General features: G+C 38.0%; 1 protein-coding gene across 2 annotated transcripts in view; it reads left to right on the top strand.

Annotated features, from left to right (window-relative positions):
* The window catches only part of large2 (LARGE xylosyl- and glucuronyltransferase 2), a 142,898-nt gene that overhangs the window by 99,217 nt on the left and 22,749 nt on the right, over positions 1 to 20,932 (top strand). For both annotated transcript variants that reach the window (XM_023290787.3, XM_023290786.3), the window contains 3 exons: positions 5,218 to 5,422; positions 16,781 to 17,070; positions 19,713 to 19,795. In XM_023290787.3, coding sequence (XP_023146555.1) covers positions 5,323 to 5,422; positions 16,781 to 17,070; positions 19,713 to 19,795 — 473 coding nt within the window. In that variant the 5' untranslated portion in view covers positions 5,218 to 5,322. The remainder of the gene's footprint in view (positions 1 to 5,217; positions 5,423 to 16,780; positions 17,071 to 19,712; positions 19,796 to 20,932) is intronic.

Here is a 20,932-nt window from a genome sequence, read left to right on the forward strand (position 1 = left end):
TTCTCTTAACTTTGATGATTATACCTGAATACTAACAAAAATCTCAAATTTGGTATCTCTGAAAATTAGAATATTGTAGAAAGGTTCAATATTGAAGACACCTCTAATCAGCTAATTAACTCAAAACACCTGCAAAGGCCTTTAAATGGTCTCTCAGTCTAGTTCTGTAGGCTACACAATCATGGGGAAGACTACTGACCTGACAGTTGTCCAAAAGACAAGCTTTTTCGTGATATTCTAATTATATGACCAGCACTTGTAAATCTCAAGTCTATGGGAGGTGGACTCGCTCACACTCGCCGGCTGCCCACTGCCTACCCAGCTACCCCAGCTGCCCCAGCACACCCAGGAATGACTGGTTGAAGGCAGTATTCTGGGCCAGCTTCATTCTCTCTTGCCTCGCTGAGGAGCAACCAGATGTTCTCATCATGCTGGGCATGACTCCACTCCTCCTCAGCCTGCATCTCCACAAGTACGCTAGGAAGGTCCAATTTTCTGTGGCCCCCTTTCCTCTTGCCTAGACCAAAGACAGAAAAGTGATCAGAGTCAGCTTTAATGGCCAAGTAAGTACACAATATACACAGAATTTGGTTTCGGCTGTTGGTGTCATCCTAGGAATATGGAAGAGAATAATAAAAAATAAACAATAGAAAGAGGAACAGGGAGGAAAAAGAAATAGTAGTAAAATAGAACACAATATAAACAGAAATGTACAGCTAGACTGGAATGTATGAACACATTAGCAAAATGGTAATTGCTATAAACACAGTAGTGGTGATTTTTGTGTACAGGGCACTGTAGTCCAAATGTCCAGGGTGAGTGGGGTCTCTGATGATGTTTTCTGCAGTCCGTACTATGGGCTGTAGTCTGTTTCTGTCCTGCTGTGTGGTTGATCCAGAGGTGCACAGGACAGATTGTATGACTGCAGTGTAGAACTGGATCAACAGCTCATGTGGCAGGCCATGTCTCCTCAGCTGTCGTAGGAAATACATCCTCTGCTGAGCCTTTTTCAGGAGGTCCTGAGAGATTGTAGTCCCCAGGAGCTGGAAGGACTCCACAGCTATGATGTGATGTGTTTAGCCACCCGTCCATCCATTTTCAATCATGATCATGTCTTTGATACTTTAATAAACTTCTGGCACTCTTCGCTTTAACCAAAGCACAAGCAGTAACTGCTCCACCACAAACAAAAACGACGTGGTGTGAACTTCATTTCATCCTGTGCACATTTTGGAGTTGCTAAGAAGAGCTGTGTTTTCTCATTTTTATGTATATTTTCATTCAGTTTCACAGCTACCTAGTGACTATAAGAAGAATGGTTGCAATACTACACCGCACCAGAACGTAAATTAATTAGAGTGACTTACTTGTTAAATCAATAGAAAATAAATGCAGCTGCATGTGTTCTGTTTATGTGTCACTGTAGCTACATGTAGCTTTCATCAGGCGTTCCTGAGCTGGCTGCTGCACAGTTTGTATTTACACCTGCCTCAATTCTTGGTCATTGGTCTCGTTGTTCTGATCATGCTTGCAGGCATTTACACCTGTAGTAATAATAATACGAAAATCAACCATGCTCTCTGTTTACCGTGTCTTACCGGTGATAAGACGTTGCTGTGACGTGCTGGTGTCGGTGTCCGAGCTGGTGCTGGAGAGGAGACAGGGCAGCCGGGGGCTCCGCGACGGAGGTGGAGTAGGCTTCGCATGTGGAAAGGGATTCTTGAACAGAAATAAACACTCACTCTAAGTACAAGAAAAACACGGCATGCTGACTGAAGTATTAGCTTCTGAGAGCTAAACGTTAGAAACAGCAGCACGAAATACAAGCAGAGCACGGAGTTAGCGCCGATGGCTAACTAGCTATCTTATTGTCTGCTACAGGAGACAACGACGTTACTTTCTAAAAATACTTGTTTGCTTAAAAGAAGCTTGCCACCAATGGAATAAATGATGTATAAGTTTCTTGAAGTCACAAAACACTCACCGTCCTCGAACGTCTCCAACAATGCAGCGGCTGAGTCTCCCTCCTGTTGCTCGCCGGTGCGGTGCCAGTAAATAGCGTCCATTAAACCTCTTCCAACACCTCCTGGTTGACCCACGCCGGCCGTTGTGGTCCTGGGTGGACCGATAGTCATTTTTGAGCTTTTTCAGCGTCTCCCTACACTGCTTCTGTCCTCTTTATATACAGTCTACTGTATATGTGAGCGGCCATCCGCTCAGAGACCTCCTGATAAACTTTCTCCGTCCAGCTCTCTCTGTATTCTTTGGTCCGCCACCAAAGACAAAGTCTCGACCTCTTCATTCACCCACGGTACAGGTCTGGCTGTCACATTAAAATTATGAAGAACAGAGAGTTTCGTGAAGAGCAATGCACACCGTCGCTGTTTACAGTCATTTTTTAATGCAGGATTTTGTTTTCGTGCTGAAGTTGCTCTGTGTCGTCACTCCCTGTCCAATCAGTGGCCTGCACTATGTAAACGCCACATTATCGGCTCATCTCAGCTCGCTGGGAACCTCAGCCGAGAAGGTGCTGAAAATTAGTCCGTATGGAAACGCTCGCAAACAAAGATGAGACGAGCCGTACCGTGCCGAGTAGATGCTTGTGGAATCGCGGCTAAACAAAGACGAGCGGAGCCGTGCCGCGCCGAGTAGGTCCTAAAGGAAAAGCGCTCGACACTCCGAGCATCGCTGCAATTTGACAGGCTGGTAATCCACAAAGAACGTGATGTTCCAGAACTTCCCTCGGTATGCCAAACGCCCTGGTCCCTGTGTGTGCTCCTGTTGCACCCTGGTACCAGAAAACCGGCGGAGTACTTCCTCTAAATTTGCAGTCACTCTACGGTCAACATCTTGGTCGGAAAGTGCGGAAATAACTTCAACAACGTCAATAAATTCCTCTGCTTTACACGCTACATGCTCGCGGTAAGCAGGTCCTGCTTCCACATACTCTGCAAGGTCTAAAATATCTCTCACCAACTCTCTAGAAAGTTCACAGCGACTCTCCCTCTACACAGCCTCCATGTTTAGAAAGACTTCTACTTCCGGTTTCAAGGCAGACAAAAGCAGTGGATTAGACTAGATTCACGTTAGTCCCGCCCACGGACTTTGACGGGCGAGGTTGACAGATAAAATTAATTCATGATCCACTGCAACACAAGGACCATGAAATAATTAATTAAATCGTGAAATAATGAAATATGTTTTTTACTTAAAATAATTGTTATTTTAATAAATTAATGACATATTTAATAACACATTTATGTATTTAATTCCAATTTTAATTAATTAATGACATATTTAATTCCAATTTTAACTAATTAATGACATATTTAATTATTTAATGATATATTTATTTAATAACACATTTAAGTATTTAATTCCAATTTTAATTAATTAATGACATATTTAATTCCAATTTTAATTAATTAATGAAATATTTAATTCCAATTTTAATTAATTAATGACATATTTAATTAATTATTTAATGATGTATTTATTTATTTAATTTTGGCACTTTTAGTCCTCCATACAGTTAAGGTTCACATCCAGCAACAGAATGAATGAAAATCTGCTCCTCTGTTGTCATTTTCTGTTTCTTTCTGGTTATTTTCTGTCTGTTTGCAGTTGTTTTGTGTCATTTTGTGGTCATTTTTGGTCTCTGTGTGACTATTTGTCTCTCTTTCTGGTCATTTTGTTTGTCTTTGCAGGTGTTTTGTGTGATTTTGTGGTTATTTTTTGTGTCTTTGTGTCTCCTTACAGCCACGTCTGAGACTTTGTTGTTGTTTTATGTCTCTTTAGAGACATTTTGTATGTCTTTGCAGTTGTTTTGTGACTTTTTGTGGTATTTTTGTGTCTGTTTCTGATCATTTTGTGTCTCTGCTCTTGTTTTGTATCATTTTGTGATCATTTTTGGTCTCTCTATGACTCTTCGTCTCTCTTTTTGGTCATTTTGTGTCTCGTTGCAATTATTTTGTGTTACTTTGTGCTCATTTTTTGTGTCTTTCTGGTCATTTTGTGTCTCCTTAGAGCCACATCCCTCACTTTCTTGTTGTTGTGTGTCTGTTTCTGGTAATTTTGTGTCTCTTTGCAGTTGTTTTTTGCCTCTTAGTGGTATTTTTGTCTCTCTTTCTGGTCATTTTGTGTCTCTTTACAGTTGTTTTGTGTGACTTTGTGGTCTTCTTTTTTTCTCCTTACAGACATGCCTCACCCTTTCTTGTTGTTTTGTGTCTGTTTTGGGCTATTTTGTGTCTGCACTTGTTTTATGTAATTTTGTGGTCATTTTCTCTGTCGGTGCAGTTGTTTGTCTGTCTTTCTGGATGGTTTGTGTCTATGTGGTATGGAATGAAATTAAAGAGACTAAGAAAAAAATAAAACATAATAATTGAAATGCAGCATGGCTCAAAAACCTTATGCAAGTTGTTGGAAGATACATTCAGCCTGGTGAAACATCTTTCTAGAGTTGATGTGCAGAGTGGAGTGGAAAAGACTGAGTTTATGTTTATATTAATTACAAGTTGAAAAATGTCCATAGCTTGTAGAGCAACCAATTTTCTTTTTTTTTTTTTTTTTTTTTTATTATTAATCATTTAAAGCGTCATAACTCGCATGCTGCTCAGAAGACATTTCTGATTCTCTCTACTTCTAATCATGGTTTTGTCGTTTCCATAGAGGTGCAGGACTTTATATTACAGTGAAAAATGAGTCCACAGTGAGTTAAACTGTGACAGGAGCGAATCTTTTACCTGTTGAGTTGTTAAATTGCATGTAACAGCCTCGTTTTAATTTGCACGTTGCCCTTGAAGGTTAAAATTTTTTTAATCTACTTGAAATCTTAATGACCATTAGTACAGGAGGTTCTACTTTGATAATATTAAAGCAGGTCTACAGTCTGGGTCTTTGTAGATCAGGTCTAAATGGTATCTGCTGCCTTTTGGATCGTGTCTTCTGCGCTCTGGGTTCGGGGAAGTTTACCGCAGATCTGTTTCAGATGGGGTCTAAACATTTTGGATCTGTGAAAGCTCAGTAAACCACAGACTTATGAGTGATTCATGAGGAATCTGCAGACCACTGTGGGACCAGAACCCACCAGTTTGGAGCTCTGGAACATAGAAAAATGACACTCGGTTACAGAAAGCCTTGAAATAAGAGTATTGAAAGCAGTTTTTCCTCAAGCGGGTCCAGTGCATTAACTGACTTCTGTTCTGATGCTTTCTTCAGATGAAAGGATGCTGCAGGGACCTGATGAGGGACTGAGCCCCACCTGAACCCCTCCTCCCGTCCTCGTCCTCGTCCCCCTCGCCGCCCTCGCTGTCGCCTCCCATCATGAACCTGTTGTGTCGCGGCCGCCTCAAGCTGCTGGTGGCGTCTCTCACGGCCATCGTCCTGCTCACCTGGCTCTACCTGCTGGCCGGAAACCTGGAGAGTGAGTACGAACACATTCAGAGGCGCGTCATCTAAACACTTTTCCTCATCTCAGAGCCCTCGCTGTGCAATTTTTCATGGATATTGGCTTTGAAAAGTCTAAAGCTGATGTATATTTAAAGACTTGAGGCTGTGGTTTGGTTCAGATGGAGTCACAAGAATCCAAGAAGAACAGAAAACATCAATTATCAGATGCTTTCCCCCTTCGATCTGACTATTAGGTTCAATTTTTAAACATGCAGAGGCCATTTTCTGTTTAGTTTGATTTTTCATTCAGACATCTCAGACAGCCAACGAGGCAAAGTCAGCACTTTTGTTTAGATCGCAACGGTTTTGTGGAAAAGCTTTAATAACAAACGCATACTTAGAGAGGCGAGCAGGAGGTCACATCTAGAGCAGCCTGCAATCATGTTGAGTTTACAGCTACAGTATCCCTAGCAATGCAAACTTAGATTAGATTTTTTTTCTTATTTGATCAGAAACCTTTAATCTGAAAATGTCTTGTTTTTTTTTCTACTCAAAGTCCAAATCTCACTCCCAAAATCCAGCAATTTAGGGTTTTTTTTTCCCCCATTTTTGCTTGAAAAATTGCCTAAACTGTTCCTATATTAAAGTAGTTGCTGAATATTTTCTGTTGATCGACTGATAAACCATTTTTTACCCCAGGATTTTAAGACAGATTCTGACCAAATTTGCATGAAATATCGTGTGGATGATTTCACTAATCCTCTGATTGCTCATCTTTTGGATTGCCTTTTGAAGAGGAGGCTTTTAAAGAGTATTAATTTACTGATTTGGAGCCTAAAAGTGAGCAGACCTTTTTCTGACCTGCTTTCAATAATCCTCCAATCTCTCATTTATCACTTCATCAAAATCTAATGAACAGAACCTGGATGCAGGTTAACATTTTAGCACTGAGGCTTTAATACTATTAAATGCAGCCTGGTTCTCTGCAGGAATTCTGTTCATATCAGACAATGGTGGTGACAAATGAAGGAGTAGTTTTATATAGAAGATAAGATCAGCTGGGGATAGTGCAGAAATGTAGGGTAAAATAATAAGAATAAATAAACAAAAAATACACATAAATACCGTTGATATTATACAGATTCTTCCACATCTAGAAGTTCAGATACTGCAGAGATTCCCCTGACCCTGGAAAATAACATTATCCCACAGAATTATTCCATATAAACAAAAACATATAGAAATGTCATCTTTTAATACATTCATTCAACCTTTATTTATCCTCGAGGGATCACTGAGGGCCGACCCTCTTTTTCACTGACATTTAGTCAAATTATAAAAGCAAAGAGAAGATGAAGAAAAAATAGAAAAGAGCTGACAGAGAAAAGGCCACTGCTGGTTGAATAATGGCAGAAAGTTTCTTTGCAGGGAAAATTATTTGTTTTGCAGATGAAATAATAATAATAATAATATTAATAATATAGGAATGTCGATGCAACAATATGAGAAAACCTATATTTTAAGAATAAGGTATTTCCAGTTAAACCTGATGTTTGATGTCTGGGATTAAATCTCTGCTTTGTAGTCCACTTTTGCACTGTCTATTAGGGATGTAAATCTTGAGCAATTTTATTAATTGATCATCAGCAGCATTGTCAATCAATAGTAGATGAATCGACATCATTAATTGAGTCAAAAAGACGTTATTCTACACGCTGATTTTGTTTTTGTCAGTGAATGAATGGCATTAGTTGCAAAAGCACAAAACATGATGTAGCACTCATGGTTTGTTATTTGTAACTTGTCAAATTTTCAAAAGTTATATTTACAACTTTTAATGTAGAATTCTACACGCCATTTGTGTCATACAGTTTGGGTACAGCTATCTGTACATGGGAAAGCTGTACAAAGTGTATTATTTTCTTTTTTTTATACTTTTGCATTTATTTATTATCTGTTGTTTACTGTGCTTACCTTTAATCTAGCTGCATTAATGTGATTTTCCCCAGTAAAGGATCAATTAAATGTATCTTATCTTTAAAGAAAGTTATTTCCAAATGTCACAAGGTCGAAGGAAACTGCGGCTTGTCTCAGATATATGAGCTGTGGCTGAAGGATGGGAATCATCATAGAAGTCTTTGTCATGGTGGCCCTTTACTAGGTAAACCACCACATTTTTTCTGCTTGCCTGTATTGAACTACATGTAGTCTGAGCTACTGCCTAACAGTAAGAGGCTCCACCTGGTGACACTACCAGGTACTGCAGCTAATCTGCAAATACTATTTCTGGCATGCAAGTCTTTCGTCTTCTGCCTTAAAATAGTTTTAATTGGTTAAATTTTTCCTTGCAAAACATTCCTACTGTACATAAACATGTCAGTGCATTATAATGTTGCAGACATTTAGATTTATACCATATGGAAAATGATAGAACAACGTTTAAACTCATGGGATTGTCGGGGTGCTCACTCAGGCATGAGAGCGACCTGCTAAACTGCTGTCACATTAATGGAATGCAGTGCACCTGCTTGGTCATTATGCATCACAGAAGTCTTTGTCATGGTGGCCTTTACTAGCTATGCTTCCACACTTCTTTCTGCTTGCCTGTATTGAATGTAGTCCAAATGATCGCCTCCTCTCATCACTGTAGTATTTAACAGTAAGAGGCTCCACCTGTTGGCACAACAGGGTACTGCAGTTAATTAACATTACATTTTCAGACATGCATGTCTTTCAACTTCTGACTTATTGGTGTTTGTATTTTTAATTGGTTCAAATGTTACTGGCAATACATATCTATTGTGCATAAAAACGACTGGTGCATCCTAATCTTGCATACATGCAGTTTTATACTACGCTGAAAGTGATACAGCAAAGTTTGAAATCCTTAAGTTAGAGTGACCTGTTAACCTGCAGTCGCATTAATGGAATGCAGTGCACATGCATGGTCATTAAGCATCACAGAAGTCGATGTCATGGTGGCCATTTACTTGCTAACCACCCACAATTCTCTCTGCTTGCCTACATTGAAGTGTCTGTAGTCTAAATGACCGCCTCCTTTTGTCACTACTGTATTCAACTGTAAGAGACAGTATTACAGCTTATCTACAATAGGTTTTCTGACATATATGTCCTTCGTCTTCTGCCTTATTGGTTAATATATCTTTCATCGGTTAAATTATTCATGGCAAATGTTCCAACCTGCATATAATACTGTGCAACAGAGTTGTGTGTGTACTATAGTGCCCCCTACTGGTTGTTCAGTGTACAGTAGTGTTAGAGCAGGAGATTTCCATAGAGTTTAATTGGGCCGTGTGCAGAGCTGCAGTTTATCTTTCCACATTATCACCTTGGACAGTACTTGTTTGTAAGCACTTTTATTTGTTCAGCATTTTTCCGTTACAAGAAACCAAATATACTTGCTGTGCTTTGCCGTAGAATTTACTTAACTGGCAGCTAGCATAGTAGCAACTTAGCGTTTTCTTTTAGTGTGTTCCTATATTGGGCCTAACTTATGCTGATTATCATTCTTCATTAAACACAAGAACAGTTATGTATTGAGTTTATGAGGACACAGTACTGTTAGCTAGCTGTGTACCTGTGAAATATGTTCAACTCATAGCGAGGACAGTAGAGGAAAACATTCCTACTGTGCATAAAAACATCATTGCATAATAATCCCGCATACATTCATATTTATACTGTTTTGAAAGTGATAACGCAAAGTGTGAACTTGTGAGATTGTGCTCAGTCAGGCATGAGGGCGACCTGTTAAACGGCGGTGACATTAACGGAAAGCTGTGCACCTTCATGGACATAAAGCGACTCTGGACTCGGCTCCAACTGACTCGTCCTGCAGGAGTTTCCAGTGTGGCAGCAGGTTTCTTTCTGAGCTGATTTCCCCCTTTACTGCTGAATTTAAAGTCCCATTATCACACCGATTAGCTGTGGTTGGTACAGTACGACTCCGGGCTGCATGTGTTTTCTTAGATATCACACACACACACACACACACGCACAGGTCCGGGTGATACAGTTAATATTTGATGTATGTCTCGGGGTTAGCGGCGCTTCTTGGAGGGCAGGCGAAGCAGCAAAATAGGATTCCACTGTGTTGAGGCCCGAACACGTGGATGACTGATGAGTTGTCTCGCTGCAGTGGATCCGCTTTAGCTGAGAGTGTTAAAAGTGATGGAGTGAGCTGTTGGAGCTCATCGCTTCAGAAATAACCAGCGTTTCCTTTTCACTGCATGTGACTGACTGCAGATCAGATTCCGGTCACTCTATCTGTCCATTCAGCTCCACTGTCCTCTTTAACAGATTGTTTCCAAAGAGTGGAACAGCACAATAGTTCATGACTACATTATATGATAGCTTCATAATAATCATAGTAACTTTATTTTTTTAGCAGCCTTTTTAAAAAGTTAGCAGATGATACTCATGAAGACAATATTACAGCAGAAAACCAGTCCAGACAAACAGGAAGAAAAAAGACAAAGAAGCAGAAAGTGCAGAAACAGAGTTAAGCACGGCAAAAGATACAAAATGCAAAATTTCATTTTAAAATAAATTAATAGAACAAACATCAATGAATACAAATAGAATCATTAAATTCCTCTTATAAAAAATGGTACACTGTACACAGTGGTGCAAGTTAAAGCACATTTTCTCCAGTACTGAATTTAAGTAATACTCTGAGCTAGTTGCACTCATATTCATGTTAAGCTGCTTTAAATTTCTGCTGCATCTGACATCTACTGCACAGAATCCAACCCTACTGTGGTGGACTGTAAGAAAACTAATCATTCTTTGTTTGATAACCAAACTAGCTGCTCGGGAGGAGATATGCAAATATGTTACATGGTGATGTAGATAAGTAACAGATGAAAAGCCTGGACTGAAAAACAGGTTAAGTAAGCAGCAGAGTTTTCTGCTGGAGAGAATAATTCTGTTTGGTGTGAAGTTTGCACAAAAAACTGCCGTATAACACACTGAAGAAAAGGGAGAAGCCAATAAAAGCAGCATAGGGTCTTTTATGGAACAATATCATCATGTCTGAATGACACAAAATGTCACATTAATGTTACATTAGTGTTACATTTTGCGTGTCTGAAAATATTGCATCACTGTCCGGACTGTGAAACCCCGACATCTGGAAATGTACCAGGTAAACACTTACACAAGTATTGAGCCATGAAGCTGTGCTATAGTTCACCAAGACTACCAAAAATATTCTGAACCTGCTACTGTCTTGTCATGTAAATTTTGACTTTGCACAAAAGCAGATATATAACATAACAAAAAGGACAAGGAGAAACAAAAAAAACGAATTTGGGCTCTTTAACACATCTGTAACAACAACCCCATCGTGTTTACATACTTTGGCAGATTGCTTATATGCTTACACTACCATTCAAAAGTTTGGGGCCACTTAGAAATTTCTTTATTTTTGAAAAAAAAAAAAAGTTTTTCAATGAAGATAACATTAAGTGAATCAGAAATCCAGTGTAGACATTGTTAATGTGCTAAATGACTATTCTAGCTGTAAACGGATGATTTTTAATGGAATATCTCCATAGGGGTACAAAGGAACATTTCCAGCAACCATCACTCCTGTGTTCTAATGCTACATTGTGTTAGCTAATGGTGTTGAAAGGCTAACTGATGATTAGAAAACCCTTGTGCAGTTATGTTAGCACATGGATAAAAGTGTGAGTTTTCATGGAAAACATGAAGTTGTCTGGGTGACCCCAAACTTTTGAACCGTAGTGTAATGCAGCATGGTGTTACTACTAAAGTAAAGGATGTGAATACTACTTCTACTACTGGCGTTACAACACTTTATGCACTATACATCCATCCATCCATCAGCTATACACCGCTTAATCCTCATTAGGGTCATGGGGGGCTGGAGTCTATCCCAGCTGACTAAGAGTGAAGGCAGGGGACACCCTAGACAGATCACCAGTCTATCACAGGGATACATATACAGACAAACAATCACACTAGCAATCACACCTATGGACAATTCAGAGTTACCAATTAACCTCAGCATGTTTCTGGACTGTGGGAGGAAGCTGGAGTACCCGGAGAAAACCCACGCATGCGCAAGGAGAACATGCAAACTCCATGCAGAAAGATCCCGGGAAAGCTGGGATGTGAACCGGGGATCTGCTCGCTTCAAGGCGAAAGCGCTAACCACTACACCACTGTGCAGCCCCCTTATGCAGTACACAACATAAATTAAAATAATAAAGCCAAGATTACCTACATAACAGGATAAAAATCAGGGGGAGTCAGATTTTGAACAAGTGTGATTCCTTCATTTCAATTCGCCCTCAGATTAGGGTGGGAGACATTCCCATCATGCCTCACTTCAGCTGTGGGCCAGCTGCTGCTTGAGGGCGTTAGAATGAGAGAGGAAGAGGGGGTGGAAAAATGAGAGACAAAGCAAAGAGAAATTGTGGGAGAAATGGAGTTATGAATGTGTGAGAAATGGGAAAAGGAGGTGGAAGAATATGAGAAGAATGTGGAACTGTGGGGGTGAAAAGTGTGAAGAAAGACGAGGAAATAACCAGATGGAGGATGGTTACTGTAGTTTCACCCAAACAGGAGGCAGCAGTGCATTGGTTAGGGACTATTTTCAGCAGCGGATTAATCCACATTTGCTGCTCTGGTGAGTATTTAGGGCTGCAGGACAGTTTAAGTAGAACTGAGTCACATTAAACTACAGTGGTTGTGTTTTCAGACAAACACCGGCCCAGAGGAATAATATGGTGCCTGTGTGTTTGATGCATTACGCTGCTGGCAAATTTAAATATTCACAAGAAAACATGAGCTCTGTTTTTCTTTTTTGTTTTGTTTTGTTCACTGCCCTCACTGCTTCTAACATCTCCATCCTGATGCTGCTGCACAGAGAGACTGAGGTTAAAATGAGAAGAGGAGCATCAGACAGATAAACGCTGTTGTCTGTTTCTGCTGGTTGTGACTCACACTCTGTCTGCACTCATATTATTCAAAACGCAGCTTTGTCTGTATTTCAGCCTCTCATTCTTAAACGCTGTTTTAGGTCACTGAAAATGGACCTTTCTTTGAAGAATGTGTGTCGTTACCTGGGTTTGTTTACATGAAGAGACTTTGCACGATGGTGACTAAAATGGCGTCAATGCTAACCTTGCTAAGAGGACTTTTTGCTTGTTTAGACAGAAATGTAGAATTAATCTTCCAATGTTGAAGAACAGAAGTATCAGAATCAGTCCACATTTATGGTTCCCGTCTTTCTTGGTAGTTGCTAAGCTATTGGAACCAGTAAAATATATATTTTTAGGCTTCTATTTCCCAACATGGCTTTAGGGTTGAAAATGAGTTGATGTTTTTGTGTTTCTAGTTTTTTGGAGTCGACAAAGGAGGAGAAAACCAATTTTAAAGGTCACATGTGTTGAAAGTCAATTTTTATTGTGTTTTGTGGCTGTTGTAAACTTGGAGATATAACAGTGTTTATTTCTACCATTCCTCAGCTAGTTAGCCTCCCAGCTTTATTAGCTTGTTAAAATGTGACCTAAGTGCTACCTCACACCTAGCTAACCAATAATCGTCCAGTTTAAACTTTGTATGACCCCGTCCTCTCACTGCTTCCAGGTGATCCATCCAGAATAACCAGCTGCCTCTCAGTCCACCAGCTGTATTTACTTTCTAGAGCTGCTTCTGCTAATGCTAAAGTGTCTGAGCCACATGTAAAACACGCCAAATGTTGGCAGCAAGAGTGAACACAAGTGTCTTCATGGACTCTCAGCATCGTAAGAAGTGAAGACTCAGTGGATTACTTTCATTTTTGATGGTAATGAGCCCACAACAATTGGAAAATCCACAGTGTTAGAATGTTGTGCAGCTAATGTTGCTAATATTGGCATTAGCTTTGAGCTGATGCCAACAGCTCCCAGCTCTATGTAAAGCAGAGCGACATTTAGAGATGGTGGAAGCTCTAAGAGTGCTTTAAAACCAATGAACTAGGACTTTTTGGGGTTACTGTGTCTTCCTGTTGCTTGTTGTACATCAGTTCAACCTAAACCAAGCAGTTATTTACATCAGTTCACTTCTCTCCTGCCCTCTGTGCTCACATAAATTGCATTTTAATTCAGCTGAATTCCCAATAAAACTGTTTTCATTTCTATAATTTACAGTTTCTGTGGTCAAACAATGGAATGAGTATAAAATAGTGACTAAACTGCAGCTCATTAAGGCTACGTGGTGGCTACAAACTACAGCTTTACTGTGATATATTGCTGTAAATGATTACTCAGAGATAAAGTGCAGTCAGGTGTTTTTCCCTGCGATGTCAATCACAGATACAGAGAGAGTTTTCTTCCTGAACAGGCTGGGGACAGCAGTAGATCTTTGGTTTTATGAGTGAAACAGCAATTTGGAACATCCTTGAAGCAAATAGTTATACAGTCAGTGAGAAATGAACCATCTTTACAGTATTTGAGCTTAAAAAATGAAGAGAAATACTGTGGGAACATGTGGGAGTTTGATTGATTTGCTGAAAAAAAGTGTAATATGAGACCTTTAAAAATGATGTGGATTGTGCTAGTGCAGGAAATAAAAACTTAACAGGTTGCAAAAGAATAAAACATTCTTCTTAGATTTGTTTTCGTTGTTACTTTTCTCTGTGGGTTTGTTGTTAATATTATCAATTTATTTTCTATGTAAGGGAAGTACATGAAAATTAAATTCAATTTTGAAAATATTTGTTCAGCTACAGAGCAGCAGTGAACAAACTGAGTAAACAAGAAAAGACAGCATCATAATGCACACTCTGCAGAACAAGTAATGCTGATTATTCAGTGTTCTGGCACAGTACAACCTGATCTGAACCTGATCCGATCCATACAAACGCACTAAATCTGGCCACAATTTAGGCAAATGTCACTGCCAGTTACTTCCTGAATCTTTGTTTTTCTGACGGTGAGACTCCAGCAGCAGAAGACTGAACTCCATCTAAAATTATCCTGCATACATGACGGGACAAAAACTTATTCAGAGCAAATGTGTCTCTGCTCGTCTTATCACTGTCTTGAGCAACAAACGCGAAGCCGTCCTGGATGTTCTCACCACAGTCAGTCACAATAAGATGGAGGAAGGTGGAGAAAGACGAGAAGACGACGTGTGATGAGCTAATTTACAAGTGTGACTCTCAGGAGAACGAAGCGCTGATAGATTATCAGCATGTTTGCACCGAGAAACGACAAAAACATGACGGCAGTCGCCCGGAGGTATGAGAGGTGATGAGTTCAGGTTCACACTTTGCGTCATCCAGGACAGATGTGTTTGTAAATACTCTCACTGTCTGTATATTATAGTAAGAATATTTATTTACAGAGCCTTTTTTTGAGAGTTCAAGTCACAAAGTGCTTCACTGGACAACAAAGTGAAACAAAGTCATCAGATTTTTGGTGAAAACATGACGGCTTGGGGCTCCCAGATAGCTCAACAGGTAAAGCAGGTGACCCATATATAGAGGCTATAGTCCCCGATGCAGCGGCCTGCCTTCCATTCCTGCTAACAGCTCTGTGCTGCATGTCTTCCCTCCACTCTTCTCCCTCCTTTCCTGTCTGTCTCCACTGCACCTATCAATAAAGGCAAAAAAGGCCAAACAATAACTAACTAATGTCTGTGTGTCTTATGTCCAGGCCACTTTATGCTTCAACTTTACTATGTTTCAAAGGAAAATGTTTGACTTTATACTGCATTGTAGCTTCACGGTAAGGAGCTGCGTAATATAAAAGACTTTTACTTATATATTGTTGCGTAGTTACTGCAAGAAGTAGTTAAATTAAAAACTGTGAATTATTTAGCAAAGAAATAAGTTTAAAAGTTTAATTGAACATTTTGCCTGCGCATTTTCATGGTGTTTGTTTTTTTTCATTTTTAAAATTTTAAATGTGTTTAAATGCCTTTAAATGACCTTTATTGTAATCATGCCGCACTTATCTGTAGTACAAATGCAAGATATTTTTGTTAATTACAAAAAACACTGGGGTCTAAAAACTTCTAATTTCACATATTTGTTGTGAATATTTTGCTGATTATTTCTGATACCCACAGTTGTGTTAAAGAGATAAGAGGTGATATAAGATGAGTTTTTATTAATCCCACAGTGGGGAAATTTGTTATTGCAACGGCAAAGGGGAAACGATGCAAACATTTAAGGAATGTGAGTTGAAAAATAAAAAAATAAACCATAATCTACATTAACTACTAATTCTGATTGTCCAAGGTCTTCTGGATGGAAATAACAGTATTGATCATATTCTTTCATGAGTATAAATACTAATATTGTGCAGCTTCTAGTCTAAAGCAGCCTTAGTTTGACTTAATAACCAACTTTTTTCATATGTAAAAAAAAAAAAAAAAAATCTCTTATGCAGATTTATCTGTACAGGTTTCTAAAGTTTTATTTGCTACTACAAACTTTGGAATTATTTGAGCTTTGTCAGCTAAAAATCTTAACTGAACTCTGGTTAATCTGAAGGAGACGAGGTCAGCTGAATAATCCCCTTTGGTTGGCAGTTTGTAAGTTTGCAGACCTTTTAGATCTGGGGTGTCAATCATAAGGCCTGTGGGCCAAAACCGGCCCACCACAGGGTCCAGTTACTTTGCAAAAACACAAAGGTGAAAATGAATCCTTTCTGTGAAAATATTTAAAGACACTGAGCATTGTGTAATATAACGTCAGTCAGCAGTGCGACAGAGTTTGGTTTGGTGGAACCCTGTTGTTGATGCACTGTCACAACTTTTATGTATTTTTTATGTATAAATTTTATACATCTACAATGCAGGGGGATAATTTAACCTTTTCCTTTATAGTCCTTCAGTTCAGGTGGTCAGGATTATCACATGAATGTAAATTTGAAATGGTCTCTAGATCTTAATAAGTTGTTCAGTTCCAGATACCTGCGACTAAATGTTTAGTGTCTTTTTAGATAAACTGTGATCTGTAAATTGTAATATGTAAATGATCAGCTGAAGCATAATATTGTTGAAATTATACTTATTTGTCTTTTAAAAAGTCAGGTTGTTCATAATGTTTTGTAAAAATGAAAGTTCGTTAAATGTAATTTTCAGAATGTACTTTTATTGCACTAAAACAAAGGGAAAATCTGGAGTTGTGGTTATTTATAGGTTATTAAGTTATGATTTTACTGGTCCGGCCCACTTCAGTTTAGAATTGGATTGTATGTACAGTTTGACACCCCTGATTTAGATGCTCATAATAGCAGCTATATAACAGAAAGAAAGCTGAATATTTGCTCATTAACATCTCTAACACTTCCAACCAGCAGGTGGCGCTGCAGACAGTTTGTATTTGACGTTCATGTTCGATCCTTCCCAGACGGACGCTCCCTCCTGCTGACCCCCTGCCTGGCCGACACGCCGGCCGCCCAGGTCTTAGAGCGAGCCGTCCTGGAGTCTCGGGTCCGAGAGGTGGAGGAGGAGAACCGGCAGATCCGGCTGCAGCTCAGCCAATCGCAGGGCACCGCCGCCCAGTCGCCGGACGGTAACTATGGCAACCAGCAGTGGGGCGCGTCCGCGGACACGGGGCCGGAGGACGGCGATAACACGGCAGAGGAGAAGAACAACCACACCGAGTGTCCTCGATCGCCCACCGTCCAGAAGTGTGAGGTCAGAAAACACTTAAAAACAGCGTTTTCATTTGTGTCTTTACATATTTATTTCTATATTTAATACACATCTATATAGATATAGAGTTTAAATGTCTTTTTAAATTGATTTATTTGTCCATATAGTTCCGCATTTTTAAATGTGCTTATTTATTCCTCTGTTTATTTGTTTTTATATTTCCACATTCATTCTCTTTTGTTTATTTTTTTAAATTTTCACATTTTTAAATGCTTTCTTTATTCTTTTATTCATCTGCCTTTTAAATGAACCTATTTATTCTGTTAGTCATTTGTCTTTACATTTCCATATTTTTTTATTTTTTTATTTTTGTATTTCCACAATAATTAATTTTTCTTCATATTTTCAAATTTTTAAATGTACCTGTTTATTTATTCTGTTATATATTTATTCTAGTATTTTTACATATATTTCTGTTTATATTTCCACATGTATTTATTATTTAGATTTTTAAAATGTAATTCATTTGTCTTTGCATTTCAACATTTATTTATTCTCTTATTTATTAGTTGTTATATAACCATATTTTTTGTATTGTTATTTCAACATTTTTTATTTACTTATTTATTCTGTTATCTTTCTAGTTCCTCGTTTATTTGTCTTCATATTACCACATTTTTATGTTTATTTTTTAATATATATTTCCATTTTTAAATGTACTTAAGTATTCTGTTAAATATTTAGTGTTTACGACTACATTTGTTAAATTTTAATTTATTTTTCATCATTTTTTCTTTTTTTTCTGTCATATAATCCTCTTTATGTTTCTTATTATGTGACAGATTTATTAATTTTATGACACTCCTGTGACTCCATACCAGGTGTCCTGATGGAGAGAACAGACGACTGTTTTCTAAACCTCTGACTCTATTAACACGCTTACAGCCAAAGGAAATCAGGCTGTACTTTTTTCTAAACCAGCACCACATGTTTGGCGTCTGTTGGAACTCCTAGATGTTTTAGTTTCAGTGTCACATCAAGCATCACTATCGTTACCATGGTTACCTGAAGTTAACACCCCTCACACCCTGATGGCTGCTCAGAATCGGGTGTTTTCCAGTTAATTGTCTGTAAAGTGGCTGAGCAGTGAAGCTCGGCAGGTCGCTGCAGAGGTGAGCTGACAGCGAGGGAGACGCTCTGCCTCTTTGATGTCGTCTGCAGCCTTTGAGCTCCAACTTTTCAAAGACTTTCGCTCCTGAAAAGCGAGTGACGTGAAATCATACATATTTGAGGAGCTAAATATGAAATTTCACATCAGACGGGGGGTGAACGTCCCGGATTCGCTCGCTCTACTGCGGAGGCGTCGGGGGGTGAACGGTGACGGTTGTTTTTTTTAGGAGGAAACTGACGACACACTGCATAAATTCACTGTTAATTCAGTGATTTAAAAAAATCCAGAGACACGCTGTGAGTCTGTGATGAAACCTGTCAGCACCCAGGGAGGAAAAGTGTTGATAGCAGGAGCAAAATAACTTAGAGCTTCTTCTTCCTCTGATTATGTTCGTGCAGCCGATCTTTTTTTTAATGTCTTTCCAAATATATTTGTCTATATATTTCTACAATTTTTTTATTTGCTTATTTATTCTTTTATTTCTCTTTACATTTCTCCATCAATTCATTCTTTTTTGTTTTTATATTATGAATAATAATCATTTTAAATTATATGTCCAATTTATTTATTATTAGTTTTTCACCCTTTTTAATTTACTTTATTTCATTACTAGTATTTGTCTTTATATTTTTTTTAAAAAGAAACCACTATTTGTTGAAAATTAGAGCTTCGTCTTCTCGTTTGTGCAGCTCATGTTTTTAAAAAATTGTTTTTCCAAATGAATTATTTTCGATATATTTTCACATTTTTTTATTTACTTTATTCTTTTGTTTTTATATTTCCACATTTATTTATTTTTATATTTATTCTTCTTTATTCTTCTTCTATTTATTTTTCTTTACAATTTGACATGTTCAAATGTATTTTTTCTTTTATTCATTTTCTTTTATTTTTTATTATATTTCCAATTTATTGTTTCATTGTTAATCTACTTTATTGTCTTTATGTATTTATAAATATTTGTTTTTACATTTTCTTAAATTTGTTATCTTTATTTTTTGATTTGAATAAAATAGTGCTGTTTAGTGAAACTCAGAGCTTCTTCTTCTGTTACTGTTTGTGCAACTGATTTTTTTCTTTCCAAATATATTTATTTGTCTGTAAATATTAACATTTTTAATTCACTTATTTTCTTATTTGTCTTAATAGCTCCACATTTATTCCTGTTTAATTTTCTTTATATTTAAATGTTTTTATTCATTCTTTTATTGATTTTTTTACATCTCCATTTATTCATTTTTTTTGCTTTATGTTATAATTATTTTTAATGATATTTCCTAATTATTTATTATTTGTTTTTCATTTTCTTTATTATTCTTTTAATAATTTTTATATTCTTTTTTTTTGTCTTTATTTTTTGATAAGAAACCACATAGATGAGGATGCTGAGTTTACGATCAAACTTCTCAGCACCCAGACAGTAGAAGTGTTGACTGCTGGATTAAAATAACTGGTCGCTGCTGTTTGGTTTAACTTGGAGCTTCTTCTTCTTCTTGTGTTTGCATTTCTGCAGCTGATCCATGTAGCGTGCGTTTGTGCCGGTCACAACGCCAGCAGAGACGTGGTCACGCTGGTCAAGTCGGTTCTCTTTCACAGGTGAGTTTCTCTTGATTTTCCAAACGTGTCGACTCCTCTTCAGCTTTTCTTTCTCGCTCTGAAGCAGAAGTCATACGACCGTGACCCACATTTTTACCGACCTTGAAAACCTGCTGAACGGAAGCACTCTGGAAGGAATATTCAAACAGAAAATGAAAGAACAACCTTTAGTTGAAGTGAACTTATGTCAAGAAAAACCCTGAACTTTCTCCATTAAAGCTGTTTGTAAATGAGGTTCAGCGCTTCAGGCCTGTTTTTAACACTCGGTCAGTGGGTTCGGTGTTTTGTAGCTCAATCGATCCTGTTTTTTTTTTTTTTTAAATCTTTTAATGGATGATTTTACAATCTTGAACATCAATTTAGTTGTTATTTCTCAGACTTTTTTATGTGCTGCTGATTTGAAAGTTAATTTGGTATTTTTAATCTATTTATTAAATTGATTTTGATTTTCCGACAAGCAAATCTCTAGTTTGTCCTGGTGTTTCAGACATGATTTTACTTTATGAAATTAGTTTTTGGCTGTTTTTATAGATAATTTCAAAATCTTAAAAGTCAATTTAGTTGTTATTTCCTCTAACTTTCTGATGCGCTGCAGATTTGTAAATTAATTTGATGTTTTTGTAAGCTATTTATTAAACTGGCTTCAATTTTCCGCTGCTGTTATTTGGATTTTTCAGAGTGAAACAGTTTGCCCTTGTATTTGAGACATGATTTACCTTTTTTGTTTAAAACTGTTTTTATGTCTTACTCTCCCCAGTGTTTGTTGGTTTCAGATCACCTCGCTGTCGCCTCAGGCCTGTTTACAGGAAGAATACACAGAAAGTATATGACATTTGCCTGCCACCCTGTAAATATTATTCAGGAATGGTCTGAGGAACAAGAGTTCAAGGTGTTGACTCAACCTCCAACTCTTCAGATCATAATCTGATCAACATCTGTAGGTTGTTCTGGAAAAACAAGTCAGATCCAAAAGTCCTACGACACAACTTTAGTACTCAAAGCACATCTGCTGCCTGAAACCCCAGAACACCTTCAGATGTCTGTGGACTAACATAGGAGGATGGTTTTAATGTTGTGGCTAATCGTTCCACATGCATTTAAAGCAAACAGCAGCTTGTGCACAAGAGAGAAAAAGCT

This window comes from Amphiprion ocellaris, chromosome 1 (assembly GCF_022539595.1).
Source record: "Amphiprion ocellaris isolate individual 3 ecotype Okinawa chromosome 1, ASM2253959v1, whole genome shotgun sequence".
Taxonomy (NCBI): Eukaryota; Metazoa; Chordata; class Actinopteri; family Pomacentridae; genus Amphiprion; species Amphiprion ocellaris.